The sequence below is a fragment of the Myotis lucifugus genome, unplaced genomic scaffold (assembly GCF_000147115.1).
Source record: "Myotis lucifugus unplaced genomic scaffold, Myoluc2.0 scaffold_1222, whole genome shotgun sequence".
NCBI lineage: Eukaryota > Metazoa > Chordata > Mammalia > Chiroptera > Vespertilionidae > Myotis > Myotis lucifugus.
Genome location: NW_005872270.1, coordinates 13,877 through 37,386, shown reverse-complemented (window position 1 = coordinate 37,386; position 23,510 = coordinate 13,877). Strand labels below are relative to the sequence as shown.

General features: G+C 45.2%; 1 protein-coding gene across 4 annotated transcripts in view; it reads right to left on the bottom strand.

Moving 5' to 3' along the window:
* The window catches only part of STK35 (serine/threonine kinase 35), a 40,697-nt gene extending 17,286 nt beyond the window's left edge, over positions 1–23,411 (bottom strand). For 3 of the 4 annotated variants that reach the window (XR_002827420.1, XR_001346500.2, XR_001346501.2), the window contains exons 1-2: positions 22,572–23,218; positions 9,774–10,523 (exon numbers count right to left, since the gene is read on the bottom strand). Coding sequence is in view for 1 of the 4 variants with exons in the window: in XM_006107496.3 (XP_006107558.1) it covers positions 9,811–10,523; positions 22,572–23,067 (1,209 nt within the window). In the remaining 3 variants the exon portion in view is untranslated. Of the gene's footprint in view, positions 1–9,773; positions 10,524–22,571 lie in introns of all 4 variants that reach the window. The other variant, XM_006107496.3, reaches the window with a different exon arrangement.
* Between the last annotated feature and the right edge of the window lie 99 nt (positions 23,412–23,510).

Below are 23,510 nucleotides of genomic sequence, written 5' to 3'. Positions count from 1 at the left end.
GGGCAGGCGAGGGAGGAAGATCTCTGGATGGTGTCAGTGGTGACATCTGGATTTCAGTTTAGGCAACTGGCCTAAACTCCCAAATAATTTTTTTTAAAGGTAAAAGTCACCCTGTTGTTTGTCTGGGGTGTGGTATAGTCACACCCATTTTTGCTGCTCTATGCAGTTCCTTCCAAACATTCATCAAACCCAAGCCGGCAAATCTGGTTACTAACAACAAATGAGTTTTTACTGTGACTTCCAGTTCTCCCATGTCTGGTACAAGGCTGGGCGGTGCTCGAAAGGCCCGTGCACTCTGCCAAGATCTGACAGCACGACTTCCCAGTCCCTGCCTTAGATTTGCCCCACACTGGAGCTTTCTGGGAAGACATGTCTTGGGCATGTCTAAACAAGCAAAAAGGAAAAAATAAGAGGGTGCTGTACGTGACATTTCCGGGGTTCCTTTTTCCAAAAGGATGGATGTAAATACAAAATGAATCCACTGGCTCACATCATGTGACTTTCCCACTGGAACAGATGATCAATACTGAAACTCAATATGATACACCCAAGCCAACCTGCCTTCCATTCCTGCTACAGCTCATGCCTCGCAATTATGAAAAATCAAGATCACCATTTACAAGATTACCTGCCCAGGCCCACATTAGCTCCTCTGTGCAGCCAGGGGACAGAGGCATTTTCAGCTTCCTCACAATGCGCTATGATGTGTCTAGGTGGCTCTAATCCATTCCTCCCGAGTCCCTAGACATCACTTTCTTTTACAAAGAAACAAAATACTGAATTCTGACCTGTGTACAATGCAGGCTGAGTTATAGCTTCCCCCTGGCACCTCTAACAGAAAGTGAAATCCCTTTACGTTGGGAAATTCATTGCAGTACTTTATGGTATTGATTTATTTTAAACCTGGCTGGCAGTTTCAAGGCCTGAATCCTAGAAATGTGCAGGAGGTCTCCATTTCCTCTGATTCTGTAATACCACCGAGGACTCACTAGGGGAAATGAAACGAGGGGCTGGGAGCTTATCTACTGCTGCCCTCGTTTATCAAGACAGAACCTTGGGGAGTCTCCCCAGGTTCTGGGCCTAGAATGCATCTCTGGTTAGGACTTTCACTAGAACAGTACCCTTTCCCCCTGCCAGCTCAGTCCTGCACCCAGCAAAGCCTCACTATGCCAAGGAGAGCTTCTGACAAACCTTGAGATGTGACCTCTTCCCCTATCGTCTGGCTGACAAGGTGCCCCTAAACCTACCTTCCAGAACCAGCCCAGGGCACCACCTCTTCCCGAAAGCTTTCCCTCTACTCTCTCCATGCTTCCTATAGGTTTCCCAAGTCACGCCCACTACAACCAAGTGTCCATATGCTATCCCCACTGCTAACCTGAGCTCCAAGAGGGCAACACTGCGGTCAACACTCTCAACACCTCCACTGGGCAAGTGCCTGCCAGAGCCAGGAGGGCTCTTGCTCATTAAATCTGCCTTGGCCACAATCTTTCAACACAGGGCTGCAGGCAGCAACACCAATGACAGGCACACATGACGAAATCCCTTGCTTTAGTCAAGTTTCAATGAGCTGTGTCGGGAGAACCCAGCAATCCTGCATTTTGCTTTGAGTCCTCATCAACCTCCAACGCCCAGGCTAAGTTCACTCGGAAAGGACTTTGGCGAGGGCACTAGGGAACAGAGACAACGGGTCCTTGTACAAACGCCGCAGACTGTCCTGCCAGCGCTCCCTCAGTGTCAGTGCTCTCCTGGCTGCCATCGCGCGGGGTGTGCTTTGGGTCTCCCACTTCCCAATCTTTTGGTAATTTTGATGTCTCCTTTCTTACGTGACTTCTGCCTACTGTTGCCGGACCCTTGGCTATCCCAGCCATGCCTCACCTAACCATGTTTGAGGCTGTATCAGGGTGACATAAGAGGAACCCCCACACAGGTGACCTCGCCTGAAGGATGAGATGGTGGCCCTGTTGCAGTGTGCTCAGATACCTGTCAGACTCTGAAGGATGCACGAGGCAGTACTGCCCACTAACACCTAAAGGACCACCTGTGATGCTGTTTAAAGGGGAAATCGTACTCTGCCTCAAAATATAAACCCATCAAAAGCTACGTTTAAAGAGGCTGTTAGAGACAGAATAGAACAGTGGAATTTCCAGTCAGGTACCTTGTTTCAAATCCTGACTCTCAAAACCTTACGACAGTGATTCTCAGCTTGCCCATCCGCAGAAAGATGGCAGAAAACAGAACACTTATGCGGATGCTGTATGATAATACATGTAAAGTACTTAATTCAGGGTCAGACATAAAAGGGCAGTAAAGTCAGGTGGCCCCTCAAAGCAGGTTTTTATAACCAGGAGCTGTTATTGTTTGTGGAGTTTCTGTGTGTCCCTGGGGTAAGAGGAAATGGGAGTTGGAAGGACCCCAACCGTCAAGGCAGCTTTACTCACAGATGGACGATTACAAGAGCGATTCTGATTTGCCCAGAGGGACGCTGTCTAGGAGGAGCCAAGGATGCCAGGGAGGAGGAGAATGTGAGCAGCAACAGCCTGGGCAGGCCTGTCCCTTTCACAGATGCTCTGATGTCCTGCTGAGCTTCAAGGGACAGATTATCCCTGGGGGCCACCAGCCACATTACATAACCAACAGCTCAGCTTCCTCCTGTTCACAGGCAGGAGCAGACAAGGGATGGCAACAGCAGGCACGAAAGCTGCTCAGGGGAGCTGACTGACCTTGCAAACACCAGCCTTCCCCATGTGGGGGGACACCCAGAAAACACCAGTAGACAGACCAGGCCCCTGATGTCTCGGATACTAGTTCCTAGGGATGTCAGGTCTTCACAGTGAAGGTTCAGCTTTCAAACCCTCTGGATCTTCACTCACAACCCCTCCACTCACGCACAGCATCATGAAGTCTAGTGAGAAAGGCAGGGCTGGGACTTCCACTTAACAGACGGGGGCTCAAGAAGGACAGAGGTTTCAGGTCTGCTTGGATAAAAGAATTTGTAATCACTGGTTAAATACACCCCCCACCCCAATGTGCTCTCTACTTTAACTAAAACCCCCATTGTTTAATGATCTAATCACCCATTCTAGGGTGAGGGTGGCGTTTCCCTCCTCCTACCCTCCCTTTGTTCAAGGCTCCACCAGCGACTAAGTGGGCGAGCCTCTGGAGTATAAGAATCAAACCTCTAATTTTGGCCCCTTCGGCAGTTTCTCCTTTTCCATAAAGCCGTCCTGGCTTACATTCTCCTTTGGTCTACCTACCTCGTTGTTCACCAGCACAAGTGAACTTCTTCAGAGAAGAGATGACCTCCCAACTGCAAACCTACTCAGTGCCAGACACCTCCCACCCACTTTACTCCTCTTAAAATGAGCAGGTGCTAGGAGGGCTTTACTCATCTCAGAATGAGCGGGAACTTGGTGCTCAGTTGTTAGTTAAAGTCAGTTATAAAAACATGAGTTTTAAAGATGATTCAATGAGGTAACATACCATATTGGGTAAAGTCACCCATGGCTTTACTCCTTATTAGCTCTGTGACCTTCGGGAAGTTACTTGAGAAGTTAAAGAAATATGGGCATAAAGCACTTAGCCCAGGGATGACCAATAATTACCATCATCTCTGGTCATCTTCAGCACTGTCGCCTTCTCCTTTGGAGCCTAACCCCTCAACCCTCCACACTCACTCCTTCCCTGGGGGCCTGACCCCTCATCCGCCACCTCCCCAGGGAGGGCAGTCCTGAGTTAGTTCATGGCTGTCCTGATGGCTGGGCCAGGTACTTCATGGCTGTCCTGATGGCTGGGCCAGGAAGTCACAATCAACACAGAAGGGACCTGGAGGCCTATCTAGTCCTGGGTTCCCAATTTCTCACCTAAAACTCCCTTTTAAAATTTATCCCCCAGCGATTCTGTTTTGAAGACTGTGCTGTTTAAAACAAAATACATCAGTTGTTACAGAATGATTAGAAACCCTTAAAAAAAAAACCCGCAGAAACCACATCAGTTAAGCATTTCTTGTCCGTTTTTAGTGTCACTTCTGATTAACTTGATACCTATAACGTGACACGGTTTGGGGTATAATTCCAGACAAAAGGAAGTAGATCTGACTGGCTTCCACAGCTTCAATGTGAGCAAACTTGCTTTGCCTATTCTCAGATGAGCTGAAAAGGTTGTGAATTCCCCAGAAGACCATTAGGGGCCCAAGTAGAGGTTTGGGGACCTCACGTTAAAAGCACCTCAACTCTTGTAATACAGGGGCAAAATGTGAAGCCAGGTCAAGGGGCCAACCTAGGTCACCAGCTTGTTAGCCCCAGAACCACATCTTTGAGCCCAGGCCAAGGATTAATATATCACTTATCACTTCAACAAGAAATTGGGCCTGATTTCTTTCTCTGATGGTAGGTGCTTAACATCAGAGAAAGAAATCAGGCCTAATTTCTTGCTGAAGTGATAGCAGCTCCAAAATCACATGGAGCAAAGAATATTTTCTATGACCCCTCATGTCACACCAACATCTGATTTCCTTCAGCAGGCTTGAGCTGCCTGCTCCAAATAAACAGCATTCAAAGGCCCTGGCTTCGAAAGGCCCTAGTAACCAAGATTTGTATATTAGACAGCAAACTTGGCCATGAATGCAGATTCCCTCATCCATAACTTCCCTGGTAACAAGTGGGTGGTGGCACCTGGAACATGAATTTGGCTGGCTCTCACTTTGGATAAGGCTTGTGGCTGGCTGGTAGGAACCATTAGGAATTATTAAGCAATGTCAAAAAATGACAAATAAAAGAAAGATATAATCCATCATTAAGCAATCTTTAAAAATAGATAATTTTTCTGAAACAAGTCATTGAACAGTTGCCGAGAACAGCTTTGTTTAGGAAAAAAATCTATTTGGTAATCAGAGGCAAGGCAACCACTCAAGACCACTGCCTAAAAAAAAAAAAAAGAACACTTCTACCTCAAGTCAAAGTGTACATATCTAAAATTCTACCATTTAACATTTCATTTAGGCAGTTTTTATAAGGCACTTTCACAACCTCTTGTGATTCCCAACAACCTCAATAAGATAAATATGATCCACTCTATTTTATGGATAATAAAACCCAGAGAGATAAAATAACTTGCCTCAGGTCACATAGCCAGTAAACCACAGAAATGGGACTCAATCCTAGATAATCCACTAGGCAACATACCTTTCAGAGGAAACCTTTGTTTCCAATCCAAAGTACATTTCCATTCATTGTTGCAAAACACTAAAATCATGTAACCCTGATTTAAATATTACTCTGAAATCTACAATCCTAGATTGGTGCAGGTACTGGGGAGAAGTATGTTTCCTATATGCAGTAGAGTCAGCCACAACAACAGGTCTAATAGAAAAGCAGGCTAGGAATCAAGACACAAACTCCGTGCCTTCATTGGTCTCCAGCTGCCCCTACTTCCCAGCTCCCCTTCCCAGTAAAATTCCTCAGGAACAGTCATCAATACCACCATTGGTTCTCAAAGTGTGGTGTGCAGTTTGGGAATCCATGAAACTAATAAACTTTTTCATAACACTCAGACTTTATTTCCCTTTTCCCTTTCATTCCCTCCTAAGTGTATAGTGGAGTTTTCTAGAAGTTTGATGATGAGAGACATGGCACCAGGTTATAATACAGAAGCATATATGAGAATCCAGCTGACTATTAAGGCAGATATTAAAGAGAGTTGCAAAACTATAAAACAGTGCCATTCTACTGTTTCATTGAAAACAGTTTTTTTCATAAATTATAATACTTATGTTAACATGTAGTCAATCTAGCTAGTATTATATTCACTTAAAAGGAACATTTAAAACATCTGTTTTAATTTCTAATATCACAAATATCCATAGATAAAACCTAAAACAAAAGCTCTCTGGCGTCCTCGGTATCAAGTGTAACAGACCAAAAACTCAGAGACATTGCTCTATTCTCTCACTGTCTCCAATTATTCTTTCATTCCCTCTCAAACCTCTTCTAGTTAATGGTTTTCCCCATTATGTGCCACCAAAATTGTTCATGAGCACTAAGGCCTTCCCAGGTGTTAAATCCAATGGTCCATCCGCAGTCCTCATCTCACTCAATCTACCAGCATATATGCCATGGCTGATTACTTCTTCCTCCTGAGGTATTTTCTTCACCTGGCTTCCAAGAGACCATATCCAGGTCTCCAATCCCTGGTTTCTTTTCTCCCCAATCTCAACGTTGGATGGCCCAGACTCAGTTGAATCTTCTCTATATTCACTGTAGTATCTTGGCCATCTCTAAATTTTATCTCTAGACCAGACCTCCTCTCTGAACTCCACATTCATCCAACTGTCCATTCTACCTCTGTAGTTGGCTTCAAAATAGGCATTCCAAACTTTCAGATGACTAAAACCTAACTCTCCAGCCAAACCTGTTCCTCCTACGTGTCTTCCCAATTTCATCTGATGGTAACTTTATCCTTCCAATGGCTTCCAAGGCCAAAACCTTGAAGTCATCCTTAATTCCTTTCTTACATTCAATCCAGCAGGAAATCCTGTTGGCTGACTTCAAAAACTCACCCCAAATCCAATCACCACCTCCCCCGCTCCCTCTCACCTGGGTTATTACAGTAGCCTCCCATCTCATCCCCTCACTTGCTCAACCCTATAGCTTACTTTTAGCACAGAAGTCATAGTGACCCTTTTAAAAGATTACATATCAGGTAACTGAATACACACTGATGTGTTTCTATCTTACCCAAGAATAAAAGCCAAAATCCTTACTAATTGACTATTAAGCAATGTCAAAAAAATGACAAATAAAAGAAAGACATAATCCATCATTATAAGGCCTATTCTAATTGACTCCTAGTTGCCTCTCTAGGCTTTCTTCCTACACTCTTCTTGGTTTACTATATCACCCTTAAGCCTTTATGCTGGCTGTTTCCTCTGGAATGCTCTTTTGCCAGAAATCCTCATGACTCACTCCCTAAACTCCTAACCTTTAATGCTCAAATGTCACTGTCTCAAGGAGACCCACCCCATCTCTTCTACTTCAAAACACACCTCCAGCCCCACCTGTCCTCCCAGCATTCTGATCTCCCTTATCCTGTCTACACCCCTCCCCCCCAGCACTTAGTACTTTCTAACATATCACCTACGTTATCTGTCTCCCTACGAGAATGTCTCCACAACTGCAAGAATTTGTTTTGTTCACTAATGTATCTTCTGTGCCTAAAATCATCCCTGCCAAATAGTTTCCCAATAAGTCAATATATGGAATCAGCTTCTCCATCTATAAAGCCTAGTGGGAGAAAAAGGTATTTGGACTCAATAGACCTTCCCAATTTTAGCCAGACAGATAGAGCTCAAGTCATAATTGATTTGAAGCTTTTGGTTAATCCTCACCTGAGGATATTTTCCCCCCACTGATTTTTAGAGATTGGAAGGGAGAGAAACATCAATGCAAGAGACACATCGATGGGTTGCCTCTTGCACCCCGCCCCCCCATCCAGGTCAATATCAGGCCTGCAACCAGGTACATGCCCTTGACTGGGAGTCAAACCCAGACCACCCTTCATTCTGTGGGCCACCGTTCTAACGATTGAGCAGTTCTAATAACTGACCTGAAACTTTTAACACAAGGCTCAGCACCTGGTCACACAGACTTGGGCCCAGGTCCATAATTCTAAGTGCCCAGCTAGGGCAGGATAGGCTACACTCAAATAGGAACCAAAAGATCAAGTACTGTGCTGTCTTTATTAGCTGTCAGCCTGGGACACCATATATGTAACTTTTTCTCCTCTCAAGGTCACCTATTTCTCTTACTTGCAGGCATCACTCCTATTTAGCTACACTTTGCCCTGCGAAACAGCACAGATCTCAAGTGTGGATGTCCAAATGGAAGTCATGATCTCAATTAGTTGTGACAACCCCATAATCCTAACCCAAATTCAGGTCCCTCTTCCAATGACAACTTTCTTCCTATTCCAGGGCAAACTTGAATTCTAAGGGGTTTTTTAAAGTGGAAAAAGATGAGATGGAAATGGGAAGTGACAGCATGAAATACAATTAAAACACTCTCTAGCCAACCCTTTTGGGGGTTTTAATGTGGTATTAGCCCAAATCTAGCTTTAGGGAACATGCTTCTCTTCCTCATTGGGCAGGACTGGCCTGGCATCTGGAAGGTACTCATAAATGTTCATGGAATGGAACAATTAAAGCAAGTGACTCACTCTAGAAATAAATTCAGTGAGAGCACTACAGATGCAACCAGCTCAACACAGTATTTACCAAGTCCAACTAGAAATCTGAGGGTGATGAAAAGAAAGGAGGGTGACTAAAAACCCACTCAGATGATGGAGGGCTCTGTGTCTCATGTGCTAAGGCCCCCTCCTTCTGATCAACCACCGGGATCAGCCCCATCTCCATCACCTCATCTCAAGGCTTCAGCAAAATGTAAGAGTAGCTTGCTTCCAGCTTGCCATATTAATATTAAGAAAAAGGGCGAAAGAAAGGAGTGGCATGAGTAAGATATACCTGCCTTTAATTTAGTAGGATATAGAGTTGCAAAGGAGAAACAAAATGGTACATGTGAAAATACCTAGCAAATATGGGTCAATGTTCTTTTATTCCCTTCCCACAAAGAGATTTCTGTTAAGGAAAAGAATTCAAATCTGACCAGAACACCAGCTAGCATTTGTATATTCTGCCTTTAATCTCCCACATCTAGTACTTTCTTCTGCTTCCACATCTGGCCAGTTGTCTAGCTAATTCTCTGCCCTGAAGATCAAGGCACTCCTTTATCCTCAGTGCCACGCAACTGCAGGTTCAACAACATTCCTTACTAGTGTGAATAAAACTGACCCAATGGTCTCCACTCACCCAAATCGGTGGAGTCTCTCAAATGTGCTAAGGTCCCTCTGGCTTCAGGTCCTTTGCAGAGACTGGACCGTCTACCGGGAATGCTCCTCCTTGCCCCCAATTTCCTACTCTTGCCTCTGGCCACCATCCCCTGAAAGGTCAGTTTTCCTTAACTCTTCTCCTTTGTTGCAAAGAGACTATAATAAATATTGAGTAATGTTTGTCTCCCCAACTAAGCTGCAAATTTCATGAGGATGGGGCAAATTTCTGGTGTGGCTTACCACTGTTACCCCAGAGCCTAGCACAATACTTGACAAGGGAAAGCTCATAATAAATGTGGGCAATAATGTACATAAGCATAGCCTTCCAGGTAAGAATCCTCACTCACAGTCTTTATAGTGTATAAGAATGGAGAAACCATCTGGTATCTAGAGTAGGAAAATGGCTATATTATGGTACATATAATGAAAGCCATACTTTCAAAGTATGACATGGGGAAATGCTCAGATTAGCATGGAGTGAAAGAGCAGGAAACAAAACTGTAACTAACCACAGCATGATATAAACTATGTAGAACTGGATGTGCAAGTAGAAGGGATACAATTAGGGATGGCATTTATCCTCTGAAAAAAATTGCCCGTACCCTTTTGTACATTTTCTACAGTAAGCCTTTATTAATTAATGAGAAAACATGTTTCTAAGAAATGTAAGAACTCAACTCCAATGCAACTCCACTCAGAAAACTTCTAGACATTCCAACTCATACTCAAATAATCCCATATATCTCATCAAGACTTGGGGGATCTTTGATAACAAGCACTTACTAGTAGATCTCTTCAATCCTGCATTTCCCGACTCCCTAAGGGCCCGCCCCAGAGCCCAGGGTGACCAATCCAGTCCAGGAAGACTGCATGCACAACAAAAAGAGTACACTCACCTAGTTTAAAAACAACCAAGATGCTTTGCCCTGAATTTTAAGCAGCACATGTGACCTGGTCCATTCTGGTTTCAAGTTCAAAGGCATCAGGCCGGTCCTGTGGGTTAGCAGCTAACATATCTTTCAAGAGCTGCTTGATCCCCTCAGACATGGAAGTCCTGCGTTTCTGGGGGATGTGCAACTCCATCTTTGGATTTTCTAGCAGCGCCTCACCAACAGGGACGATCTCGGTCCCCTGTTTGATATAGGTCCCCAGGAGCTCCTTCTTGGTCTCAGAGTCAATGAAAGTGATTCTTTCTATCATTGCCCAGATGATAATGCCCAGGGCAAAGATGTCAGCCTTGGCTGTGTAGTGTCCCTCCCAGACTTCAGGGGCCATGTAGAAGTCTGAGCCGCAGGCTGAGGACAGCCAGTATTTATTCACATTCACATTTTTGTTGTTTTGATTACCCTCTTTGCCTCGGGGGGCTAGCCCAGCACAGACCTTGCTTAGTCCAAAGTCTGCCACCTTGAGGATGGGGGTGCCAGACCTCTCCGTGATAAGGATGTTGTCTGGCTTTAGGTCCCTGTGCACGATGTGGTTTTTGTGCAGGAAGGCAATGGCGCTTGTGAGCTGTAGCATGAAGCTTTTGTTGGTGGCTGGGTCCGGCCTCCGGGACAGGACGTACTGATTCAGGTCTCCACCTTCACAGAACTCCATGACAAACCAGAGATAACAGGGCTCCTCAGCATAACCCAGGATCCTTTCTCCTAAATCAAAGGAAGACCGGAAAGAGCTTGAGTGAGATGGGCACATTCACACCACCTTGAGGCTATAGGAATGCAGTCTATTAAAGTTAAAAGTGATAGTGGTGACAATTGCTCCAATCCAGGAGGACCAGTAAAATCGGCATGAGCCAACTCTACACAGCCAGCCCATCTCTACTCACACAGGATGAGTGAAGGGACAAAACATGGTATGTATGACACAGGCTGCAGGGACTGGCATCAAGCACCTGGATTTGGAGTTAAGGGTGCCTGGGTTGTAACTCTGGTTTACTGCTGACTGGGTGAACAGCCAGGAGGCAATGCAGGTTCTTTCCAAGTTTCTACTCCTGCTTCTTCACCTGTAAATGGCCACATGTAACCACTTACATAAGAGGCCTGCACTGGCATTTGACATTCAACTTAATGTTTACCACTACCTAAGGAGGTAGAAGGAAACAGCTCCATCTTATAAAATGAAGAACCTGTGGCTCATAGAGACTTAGAATTCACAGACTCAAATCCATTTGACTGCGAAACCATTGCATTGCTTTTTTTAAAAAAATATATTTTATTGATTTTTTACAGAGAGGAAGGGAGAGGGATAGAGAGCTAGAAACATCGATGAGAGAGAAACATCGATGAGCTGCCTCCTGCACACCCCCTACTGGGGATGTGCCCGCAACCAAGGTACATGCCCTTGGCCGGAATCGAACCTGGGACCCTTGAGTCCGCAGGCTGACGCTCTATCCACTGAGCGAAACCGGTAAGGGCAACCATTGCATTTCTTTATACTGTTTCCAAAGAGGCAGCATCATATCACCCGTACCTCCCAGGGCTGCTGATGAGACAAGGCAAAGCATGTGAGAAGACTGTTAAATGTTTGTTACTCCATGCCAAGCAAATGACCTTCCCTCCCTTCTTTGTAACTTGTATATTGATTCTTGTCAATACATCTAGAACTGCACTAAATTCTGTTTATTCCAGAGGCACACTCCAATTCATCAGTTTTCTGCTAGCCCACCATATGTCTATCACAGTGAGTACACAACACCCCCATCTCTAATGAAGCTTGATTTAAAGGAGGTTACCACTATTTCAAAGGTAGGTAGGAGTTGCCAGATCTAAAGAAATGAGAAGGGACAAGACTTAAGTTACCCCTAAAGGACAGGCTGTACATCAGCAGGGAGAAGAAAGAAGGGAATTCTAGGCTGAGAGATGGAATGGATTAACAGAACAAAGAACAAATGGACTAGAGGTATAAATAGAAGTCTGGTGGGAACAGTGGAGTCTGAAGTAGATGTATAGGTGGAATCACATTGTATTGGCTTGAAACTCCAGCTCTTATCTTTCCGTCTTTCCTTTTGAACCATAGAAGCTCCAGAAAAGCTGGTGACTGGCATCTCCACACAAATCCCAATATTCTTTTTTTTTTAAGTTATTATTTTATTTTTTCCATCACCATTTACCCCCTCTATGCCATCTTCCACCTCCACCCACGGTGCCTTTATGTGAAGTTATGTGATAACTACCAGTGCCCCAGAAGCTAAGCCTAAAGTAGACAATGTCTTACCTAGCTGATGAGGCTGGGCCTGCCCAAGGTGGTCACATGGATCATTCATGACTATTCCAGGGCCTAAGGACAAGTCCTATGATCCCCAGTATGGTGTCTCCATTCTACTAAAAAGGAGGGCTATACACAGCCTCTCCTGGAAAGTTTCTTTTTACTAGTTATTTACTCTACTTCATTATAAAGAGAAATAGTGATCCAGGATCTCCCGCCCCCTTCCAACCCAAACGGCCCCCAAATTACCAGAGCGCATAGTCTACCAAAGCCAGTGGTTTAGGAGTTCTAGGTTAAAGCAATAAAATGGACAAGGCAAAACCCTTAGGTTTCTGACCATGATCTGACAGGCCTTATTTCCCCTGTAATTATATAATTTGTTTGTTTAATCACTCACAATCAAAGTAATACAGGTAGAACCAGTTTAGGGCAGATGGGTTTCTTTCTTTCTTTTTTTTAAAATCAGTTGTTTCCCATCTCATAATCCTCTTTCTAGGTCATTGGCTCTAGTGGGCCGAGGTTCTTTATCTAAAAACACTATAAAATGAAGTGGTGATCTGAATCCTGAATCAATCTAGACTCTAGAATAAAAACTCATAAACAGGAGCAAGACATGTCTGCTGGTGGTAGAGCCAGAAAGGAAAAGATTAAAAAAACATCAAATCCCTTCTGCAAAGGCCACATCAGAAAACAGGGCAACTTTTTCAATGAAACAGTGGGGAAAGAAAGGGTGGGGAGTGGTGATTATTTTATATACAAAGTTGGGAACTATGGCAACTAAAGTAAAAAGAAAACAAGTCTGCAAAACAGACTACTGTGTAAGTCCAGGTTATGAGAATCCAGGGAAAGAAAAAAGTACCCTAAGTGAGTGAGTGGGTGGGGCAGATGGGACCAGGACTGAAGAGCCTGAGAAGTGAGCGAAGCTTAGGAGATGGTTCGGGGATGGGGGTAGGGGGCTGTTTATTGAGAGGAAAGCACTGGAGAGGAAACATCCTTAGAATCAGATACAGCATCCATGAGCGTGACAGAATGGAAAACTGGGGAACGCAGCTACTTGTCCCAGCGACAAAAAGTACTTTGCACAGGCTCATTTCACCAGAAGCTGAAGCATGTTTTCACGTGGAGTCCCCAGGAGCCCACTAAAACAAAAAAACAAAAAACCAAAAAAACACGGAAGAGGCTGGTCAGACTCTGTCCTTTCCTTCAGGCAGATTGCCTACCTGGGCCTCTCAGCTACCTCACAGCAAGGTGGAGGGAGGGGAGGGGCACTCCCTGCATTTCTCTCAAGAAGCAGGCCGAGCTGAAGTAACAGGAAGAGCACAGACCAGAAGGCAAGGAGTCCCACGGGTTTACTGAGTGGTTTCTTCGTTCAAAGGAAAACATGGAGAGACTGAGGCATGATGACTAGAACTCTGGGCAAGTCCCTGAACCTCTCTGAGCCTCAGTCTTGTAATCTACCAAATGGGAACGACACCTACTCCACATATTACTGTGAGTTAAGTCACAGGCACGAAATACATTTTACCAAGTGTCAGATACTTTGGAGCATCACATCCTCCCTACCACTAACATCACTATTCCTACCAGATCTCAGCCTAGTCCTAGGAAGTCACTGATTTCAACAATCCTGGTGCTGCAGGCCATGTGTTAGGCAAGAGATGAAACAGATCAGAAAATGAAAGTCCATGATTCCATATCACATTTCACAGGCCTATAGCCAAAACCCATAGCTAGACCAGACCACATTTTTTTTAGGTGATCTCTATCTAAAAAGCATCCTCTCCCTAAATCTGCGTTGTACCTTATGGGACCAGCTTGAATGCCAACCTACTAACACTTTCCTGATCTCCCAGGTAACTTGCCTCTTCTGAGCAGCCAAGGCCCTAGTCTTATAATTTACCAAGGTGACTGAATTGGAGAAGGGAAACTGGTCAAACTTTTGTGGAATTACCAAACACTTGTCCTGAAATGACACTAATTCCTGGGCCCCAAAATGTCACTGGGGTTCGCCAGTCGGAGTAGGGGCTTACAGAGGACAGGTGATCCATGGAGCTTTAGCACAGGTCCACCTCACAGTGGTCCCGGTGGGTCCCCGAGCCAGCCTGTGGTGACTTCCCCAGTTTCAGGATGTATAATTGGAATAGACACATGCAGCAACTAGCAGAATCCCCAAACGAAATTTACAGGTTTTATTTTTAACAGATAGAAAAAAATGAACTTTACTTAAGTTTATAATTCCCTATTTTGGTATAATCGGACAGTTTCTATAAGATTAATGAGAGTTAAAAATTTAGCTTCCCAGAAGGGAAGAAAATAGCAAGACTGTTATTTGGAGGTTGTAAGGATTCGAGGTAAATTAACCTGGGAGAGTCCACTGGGTTCCAGGCACTATTTTAAAGGCTCATTATGTAAGCTGTCTCATCTCACTGGACACTGTTTTAGGGGTGGTAAACCTGAGAACAAGAAATAGGGTATCATTCTGCCTGAGGAGCAGGGAAAGGTGGGGAGGAGAGAGGCAGGCTGAGAATCATTGCAAGCAGGGTCCTTGAGCTGTGTCTCCTAGGATGAAGGGAGGAGCAGAGCACAGTGGGGTGTGAGTTTGCAGCGAAGGACCCCAGTAATCTGGGGTAATCAGAAGAGAGCTGCAGTAGGAGATAGTCACAAATGAGGCTGGAGATGGAGCTGGAGTCAGGTCATGAGAAATGGTATCTGGCAGACAAAAGGATTTGAAGTTCAACTGGAAGACATGGGAAATAACTAAAAGTTCTTGATCTATTTTAGAGAAGATACTGCTTATTGAATCTAAGAAATCATTGATTTTAAGACATACCATTTAAGTAAGATCGACAGGCTGCTGACAACACCATGGTAGGCTATTGACTAAGCCGAGTTCTGACTTCAGAGATGTTAACATGTGAAAGAGCAGGTCTGAGAATTGATGAAACAGTTCCCTCTGGAAGCATAAGGAGTTAGAGATGGAATACTCATCAGGAGGTTTTGAAAGCCCAAGAAGTGATGGCTGGCAAGGGAGGGGTGAAAAGGGGATGGGAGAAAGAGGTCTTGGAGGTTTAGAATCAATAGAACTTAGTGACTTATCACATGTTATGAGATGGACAGGAAGAATTCAGAGAGGACTCTAGCCAATTCTCTTCTTACTCCAAACCCCTACCTACTTCACAGGTGAGGAAATTAAGCCTCAAAAGATTAAATAACTTACCTATGGTCTCATAGCCAGTCTCATAGCCAGTGAGCCTGGATTCTAATTGTGAGCTCCACTATTGCCTCTTAGTGCCAGCAGCAGAATTTAACACCTACATGTTTTATTTCCACTTCGACCCAAGCTCCTTGTTAAGTAGACTCTTATGTATAGGATGTTGTCAAGGAGTTCAGGTTCATTTTTCAATAGAGAACTAATTATGATTTTTACTTAAATATGCTGAGATGCTAGATCAGCGTATGTGTCACAGATCTTAAAAATGCTCAATCCATTTGACATAAAAATCCCATTCAAGCAATTTATTCTAAGTGAAGAGTACCAAAAAGACAAAAAAACAAAAACAAAATCCCCTACCACCACTAGCAACAAAAAAGATACACCAACACCAAAAACAACCAGAACTGGTATTCCATACAGCACAGTAAAGGGGAAGCATTGGAAACAACTATCCAAGATAATTTATGATTACCACTTAGTTTAATGCTTTAAAAGGCCAGTTATACTTCAACAAAATTTACTTAAATAAAAAACCATGTCATAAGCAAGTTTAATGACAAGTTAAAAAAAAGAATATAAAATTGTAATATTGGAGAAAAAGGATTAGAAAGGAAACTAGAAAAATGAAGTTTGAAATTTGTTGACTACTGCCATCCCTGTTCTTGATTAGTTAAGAATTATACGTTAACATATTTTAAAGAAGTGGCACAGCTAAAGATCTCAGTTCTGAGAAGCTGCTGAAGACAAGGACCCAACTTAGCATGTCTTCCCAAGGAAAAGATGAGCATACAGACCAGCCGTTCTCAACCTGTGGGTCGCGACCCCTTTGGCGGTCGAACAACCCTTTCACAAGGGTCACCTAAGACCATCCTGCATATCAGATATTTACATTATGATTCATAACAGTAGCAACATTACAGTTATGAAGTAGCAACGAAAATAATTTTATGGTTGGGTCACAACATGAGGAACTGTATTTAAAGGGCCAGAAGGTTGAGAACCACTGATATAGACCAACCTCTTGTCCCAGTCTCAATGACCTTGGGCTGTTACCTTAAGACAGTGATGGCGAACCTATGACACGCGTGTCAGAGGTAACACGCGAACTCATTTTTTTGGCTGATTTTTCTTTGTTAAATGGCATTTACATATATAAAATAAATATCAAAAACATAAATCTTTGTTTTACTATGGTTGCAAATATCAAAAAATTTCTATATGTGACACGGCACCAGAGTTAAGTTAGGGTTTTTCAAAATGCTGACACGCCGAGCTCAAAAGGTTCGCCATCACTGCTGTAAGATGTTGGGGGTAGGGAGGTCCAGTGTCAACACAGCAGGGTGTGTTCAAAGTACTTCTTAAGATTAGTCAATGTCATTGTGCACTAGAGAATGGACCCCTTAGGGTGGCTGCCAGAGAAACACAGTGTTTCACAGAAGCCAAGAGGCCAATTATGAACCCATAGGCCTAGAAGAAAGGACAAGGAGACAGCCAGGTCTGCGGTCAACATCATCCCCACTCTTGCACCTCCATGGCCATGTGACCCTGGGCAAATGTCTAAGAGCCTATGAATAATAGGGCATGCAGCCATGTAAATTAAAGACATCCAGAATTTGAGTCACTAAATAGGGCTTCTGGCCATAAGGACCCCAAAGGCCATATTGGAGGTAAAAATAAACTGATGTTCTATTAGGAAGCTAAGCTCTCCTAGAATTTTTACATACTACAAAAAGCCCTACCCAACGCAACCCCAATTAACCAAAGCTCTCAAGTAAGGGTTGTTTCTATCTCCTGGGGCTGGGATCTAAAATCCCCAGTGCACACAGAAGGAAGGCAGTTGGTTGGTAGCAAGAGAGAAGTCTGCCTGGTTGTCCCAAGACATTCAAGAACAGAACAGAAAGGAGGTAAAGGGTGCCTGGCAGCTGAGACATTTAGAGAAGGCACCGACAGAAATCAGCAGTGCCACAAATACTGAGCATATAGACCAGTGGTTCTCAACCTTGGCTGCACATTAGAATCACCTGGGAATCTTTTTAAAATCCTGATTTCTGGGCCTCATCCTCCAGAAATTCTGTTTCTTTGTTATGGGGTGGGGCCACAACCCCATAACAAAGAAACAGAATTTCCAGAGGATGAGGCCCAGAAATCAGGATTTTAAAAAGATTCCGAGGTGATTCTAATGTGCAGCCAAGGTTGAGAACCACTGATATAGACCAACCTCTAGTCCAAGTCTCAATGATCTTGGGCTGTTACTATAAGATGTTGGGGGTGACTACAGGTCTTAAAAATGGTTTCACACAGAAACCAATGGCTACTAAAAACGGTTTCCACAGGCAATATATAATTAAAATTAAATAATAGCCTTTGGTTTCTATGTGAAATATGCTTCTGCCCACTTAACGATCCAGAAGAACAGAACCACTCAGAACTTAAGCCACCTGTCCCAAGAGTGCAGCACAGCTGTTAGTGCCTCAGTTGTCTCACCTGTAGAATAGGGATAATTACAGTATTGACTTCCAAGGGTGGTTGTGGGGGACTGAATCAGTTAACAGGTGTAAAACCTTCAGAACAGACCTGGCACACTGCAATCAGTGAGTTTTAGCTCTTATTCACACTGGGCATCAGTGTGAAACTGGAACCAACACCTCCGGACTCTAAGTCAATACCAGTGTTCTACTGTATCCCATTAATTTCCAAGGCCCCTAATGCTGCCTTTTACCTATGTCACTGTCATGAAAGCCAAAGACCACCATTCAGCTCTCTGCCTTCACTGGGGGACTCCCTTAACTCTGAGACCCCAAGCACAGCAGAGAACTCAGAGTTGCTTTCTAGAGCAGCGGTCGCCAACCGGTGGTCCGCAGACCACTGGTGGTCCTTGATATCCGAAAGGTTGGCAACCGCTGTTCTAGAGGCCTGGGCACTGATGACCTGGTACTGAGCCCAAGGTTTCCCCAGGCAATCAACAGGCTGGGGGGAGTTTTCAGGCTGACAACCAATCCACTGCTAAGACCCTGGTCTCCCTCCCCTCACTACACTCCCCCCCTCAGCTTACTAAAGTCTACTTCCTTCCCTGTTTCTCCTTGCCTCTATACTCCCATAGGGAACCTCTACTGTTTTCTGGGATACCCATCACTCCTGACCTTCCGCTGGGATCATTTGGGCATATGTCTTCTGCCCAAATGAGGAAACTTTGTGTTGCCTCTTGTAATACAGTGCCTGGCTCACAGTCATCACTGGGCATCGGTGCACAGACACGACTGCCTCCCAAAGGCCGAGATTCCCACCCATGTCAAGCCACCTAAAGGTATCCCAAGAGCAGCAAACATCAAATAACTGGTAAAGCAGAGCTACTGTTTACCAAGTTTGGATAAGCAAGGTTCCTCGCTTTCTAATTTGGTTTTATGAGTCTGGAGAGTTTGTCCTGTATTTTTGTTTGTTTGTTTTGTCCTTAGGATCAGTGTGTACTGTAAGAGAAAGCACCAGAATTTCTGAGTTTTACACTGACCTCAAGGCTTGCCTGCTGTCTTCTCAGTGGTAGTAATCATGAATTTAGTTTTAGGTGCTTTTAGCAAAGGAAACAAGGAGATAAAAATGAACTGTTGATGCCTTAGCTCCTTTTTGTAAAAAGTATTTAAAAGTTAAATAAAGACACCAATTCATTAACCAAATAATTTACAGGATTGCTAATCTGGTGTTTAAAAGCCTGGAGGCTCACCTGAATGCCACCACTAACTCCTTTGGGGCAAGGCCTGTGCTTTTATGGGCTTCAGTTTCCTTCCCTGTGAAACAGAAAGCCAGATCGACACCTAAGACCGCTATGGACTCTGCAGCTTCTGTTATCTACATCATGGTCTGGGTAGGACTTGTTCCATGTATGTTCAGAGAGAAAAGGACAGACACAGAAGCCTATTAAACAAGGTTAGAGAAGACCAAGAACTGAATTTAAAAGTTGCCCTCTTCTTTTAGATATTGGATTATTTATGTGTCAAAATAATTAGTTAAGACTACAGAAATGCCTCTGAGCGTTCACTAGAGAGTTGATACTAATGCTGGGGAAACACTATTCTCTATTTGACCCAACTGTGAAATAAATGAGTCCACCTTCTCTCTTCACTACCTACCCACATGTCCTAGGCTCCCTTCTTTCAGGCCCACCTTCTCTGCCAACTTCTGATTCTCATTCCTGTTCATTCTTTACAATATTCTGTAGGAAGCCCTTGTTAATGAGCCAACCTGCTTTTTCCTCCTGTGACCTGATTAGAATTTAAGTCTTCTACAGGTCCTCAAACTTTCCAAATTAAGTTCCTTTAGGGCAAGTCCAGACCATTCATTAACCATGGTGAAGGAGGAGACAGTCTGAGAATGAAGTGAAGAGCTTGTAAAATACAGTGAACTAAATAACACTACAGGGACTCAGTAAAAGTATAGAGTACAGGCATACCTCGTTTATGTGCTTCCCTTTTTATTTTTAAACCAACTGAAGACCCTCCACCAGCAAAAAGATTCCGACTGGCTCCATTGTGATGATGTGAACCACACCTATGGAGGAGGTGTGCCTGCACGTAGATTTGGTTCAACTGAGACCTTAAGGCAGATGAACCCTTTTTGTTCTGTTTCAAAATTACCCTAAATTGCTGAAGACTGGGAAAAGGTGGCTACAAAGGATTTTCTACTTAAATGACAGCTGAACCAGATTATCTCTAAGATACCTTCCAGCTCTAACATTCCTGAATATCAGTATGTTGTAAAGTCAGCACCACAGGGCAGAGTAAAACTGCTAGACTTTGGAAGCTGAAGCTGGGAAAATGGAGTAATTTGGGTATGTGTTCTCCACTTTAAATATTTATAGCAAAAAAGTGTTCTCCACTTTAATATTAATAGCAAAGGACAAATAAACAAAAAACCCTGGATGCCTATTTACTGCTTTCCAAATTAACACTTGACATGTAAATTTCAATGTGAGTTTCATAAGTGGAGGCAATGTCACTTCAGTGCTCCATCTCTGAGTCAAGAACATTACCTGACCCATAATAGAAGCTCATATATTAACACTCCAAACTACTGAAAGGAACATATTAAGTAAGTGACCTAAAGCAACATACTTCATTTCTATAGGTGTTTTAGTTCACAAAGGAAGAAAATACCAATGTTTCTGTCAACTAGGTGTTCCTAGGAAATGGGATGTGTTCCATGGTCAAACAAGTTTGGGAGACTTGAACAAGAACACTGCCCATCTCAAAGGGGATGATGGCAGAAGATTCAAAATACAGCCTAAACTTACTGAGGCGATGAGGTCCCCTTATCTGGGCACTTACTGACACGCCCAGGCTGCACAGCAACCTGATGTCATCTTAGGGATAAAGGAATGCTCCCCACAGCCTTGAAACAACTTGTCCCAAGTCCCATGCAATCAGTTCCGACAAGCCATGATAAAAGTGAGTTTAACTCCAATGCCCATGGTATCAACCACTGTTTACTGTGGAGTTGTGACAAATTCTCCAGGTGGGGGAAGTTTTAATAGTGTACAGTTGACTCTTGAACAAGGGCTTGAACTGTATATGCTGATTTTTTCAATAAATACTATAAATTTATTTTTTCTTATGATTTTCTTAACATTTTCTCCTTTTTTTTCTAGTTTACTCTATTGTAAGCATCCTATATAATGAAGATATAGTATGCAAATTGTCCCCTGTCTGGGAGTTTGACCAGGGGGCGGGGCAGCAGCCTCTAGTACAGTGTATAAAATACATCAGTAAGGCTTCTGGTCAACAGGAGGCTAATGGCCAGACCACTCATTTCAGAGACAGGGGTCTGAGAGTCAAGTGAAGAGCTTATAAGATACAGGTGAGCTAAAAGAATCTACTGGAAAATCCTTTCAAAACAAATATATTCATCCTGGGGGGAGCGTGCGCTTTTCGGGATGGATGGGGCAGGGATGGGCATATAAAGCGAAAGCCTATTTTGAAAAAGGATCCCAGGTGATAGTGATAGTCATCATGTCCCTCAACCCACCGTCAAACAATGACTTGAAATGGGACAGGGAGTTCTCTTGGGATGAGGTTGTAAGATCTTAAAGTCTGGCAAAAGTTCCAAACAAAATGCCCTATCCAAACCCACCCCAAATCCTCTCCATTCTTAAAGGTTCATCCTGGGCTAGGGAGGGCACCATTACCAATTTGGAAGGATCTAGGCCTTGAAGCAAGACAAATCTGGATTTACAGCACTTGATTTATAAAAAAGTTTGTAAAGAAAGCAGCAATACAACTCGACTTCCCTTATAAACTGAGTAACCTTCATCATTGTTCATGTGTAATCATTAATTTCACCATTCATAGAAAGAGGAAGGACTTTTAAAATTATTACCTAAAGTCACTCTGGAAGACCATTAGGACCTAGTTGGGACTCAGATGAATAACCTCAGACCCTCCTAGCCCATGGCCCTCTCCTCTCTGAACACGAGCAAGATGTGTGAGTACAGAGAACCCAGGATGGACTCACTCCCTAACTGCAATGAAATCTCGGAAGCTAGGATTGCCTTCCCAAGGCAGGCAAAGCCCCCTGCCTCACTGAGCCCAGTCTTTCCGGTAAATAAAACCACTTCCATGCCAGCCTCTGAGGATTAAGAAACCGTTTAAGAATGTAAAGTGGGCGAAAAAGACGTTAGATATTGTGATGTGAGAGCTCTGGGCCCACCTGGGGGGTTAATTATTCCCCTGGCCCCAGAGGACTCGGCCAGAAAGCCGGCAGCTTGCTGGACTGCCCTGGGATGCCATGCCGGGCTGGCGGGCTGGCGGTCTCAGAGGAGAAGGAAGGGTAGGAAGCAAGAGTTTGGGGGGTGGAGCTGGGGGAGGGGGCTGTGAGGATATTTGGAACCAGGCAGGGAGGGGAAAGAGGGGAGGCCCTGGAGAAGGAGGGGGCTTAGACAGTTCTTCCACCAACTCTGAACCCAACCCCCTCCCCTCCCGATCTTAAAAGTACTAGTCGTTTCTTAATGGCTCGCACGTACTGAGCACTTATTGAGACAATGATTAGAACTTAGCGAGCGCTTGTTATGAAAATACCAGTTAACGTCCGTCCCAGGGACCATTCTAGGTCCCAGGCTGAGACGCGGGCCCCAATGCCAGGGCCCAGAGAGAGAGGAGGGTGTGTCTGGGCCCAGGGTGACAGGACCCAGTGGTCCCGAGGTCACTTCTGGCCGAGCCGCCCACAGCAGCGGGTCCAGGCCCCGCGCGGGCGGGCGGGCGGGCGGGACGGTCCCGGTCCGCCGGGCTCCTACCTTTGAGCGAGGTCTCCACCAGGCGCAGGTAAAGCTGCGAGTTCTTGTTGCCGTGGCTCATGCGCTGGGCTAGGCCGTTGCGCTGCAGGACACACTCCTCAAACTGCACCACGTTCTGGTGGCGCCGCTTGAGACTGGTCAGGGCCCAGAACTCCGCCAGCGCCAGCTCCACGTTTTCCGGGGCGTCGCAGCGGATCTTCTTGACCGCCACCCGGGCCCCGCTGCGCCCGGCCACGGCCTCGTAAACCACGCCGTAGCTGCCGCGCCCGATCTCGGCCACCAGGCTGTAGCGCGGCTGCGCGGACCCGCCGCCACCCTCGGGCCGCCGCCGAGCCAGGTAGGCCTCGCCGGGGGCTTCGGCCGCCACCGGATCCATGGCCTGGGCCGCAGCCACTGGCCTCAGCTTCGCGCTGGGCGCCCGCGGCACTGGGCTTCGCCTTTTCCTCTCGGGGCTTTGTGTACCTCGGCGGGCGCCGTCCGCCTCCCCCGTTTCCATGGCTGCGGGCGGCGGGGGGAGCAGCAACGGCGCTGCCCGGGCCCCCCCTGCCTCATCCCTCCGTCCGGCCCCGGGACGCAGAGGAGCGGGTGCTTGGGTTGAGACCTGCGGGTGAAAGAATCGGTTAAACGACCAGGCCGAGGCGCGGAGGCTGGGAGCGCAGACCCGAGGGCGCCCCACCTCCACCTCCTCCTCCTCCTCCTCCGGCCGCCGCGGCCCCTTTAAGACGGAAGCACTGCGGCTGCTGGAACCCGGGAGGGGAGGGGAAAGCGGGAAAGACGAAACCACAGGCCGTGGCTCAGAGGGGAACTGGAGAGAAAAACAACACCCCCACCACCTTCCCAGTTAACTGATCGTCTAGGAGTAGGAAAAACAAGTTCTAGCGGACTTTACGAGTTATATAAAATCGCCTTAAGAAGCCACTCAGACTGTGGAAATCTTTT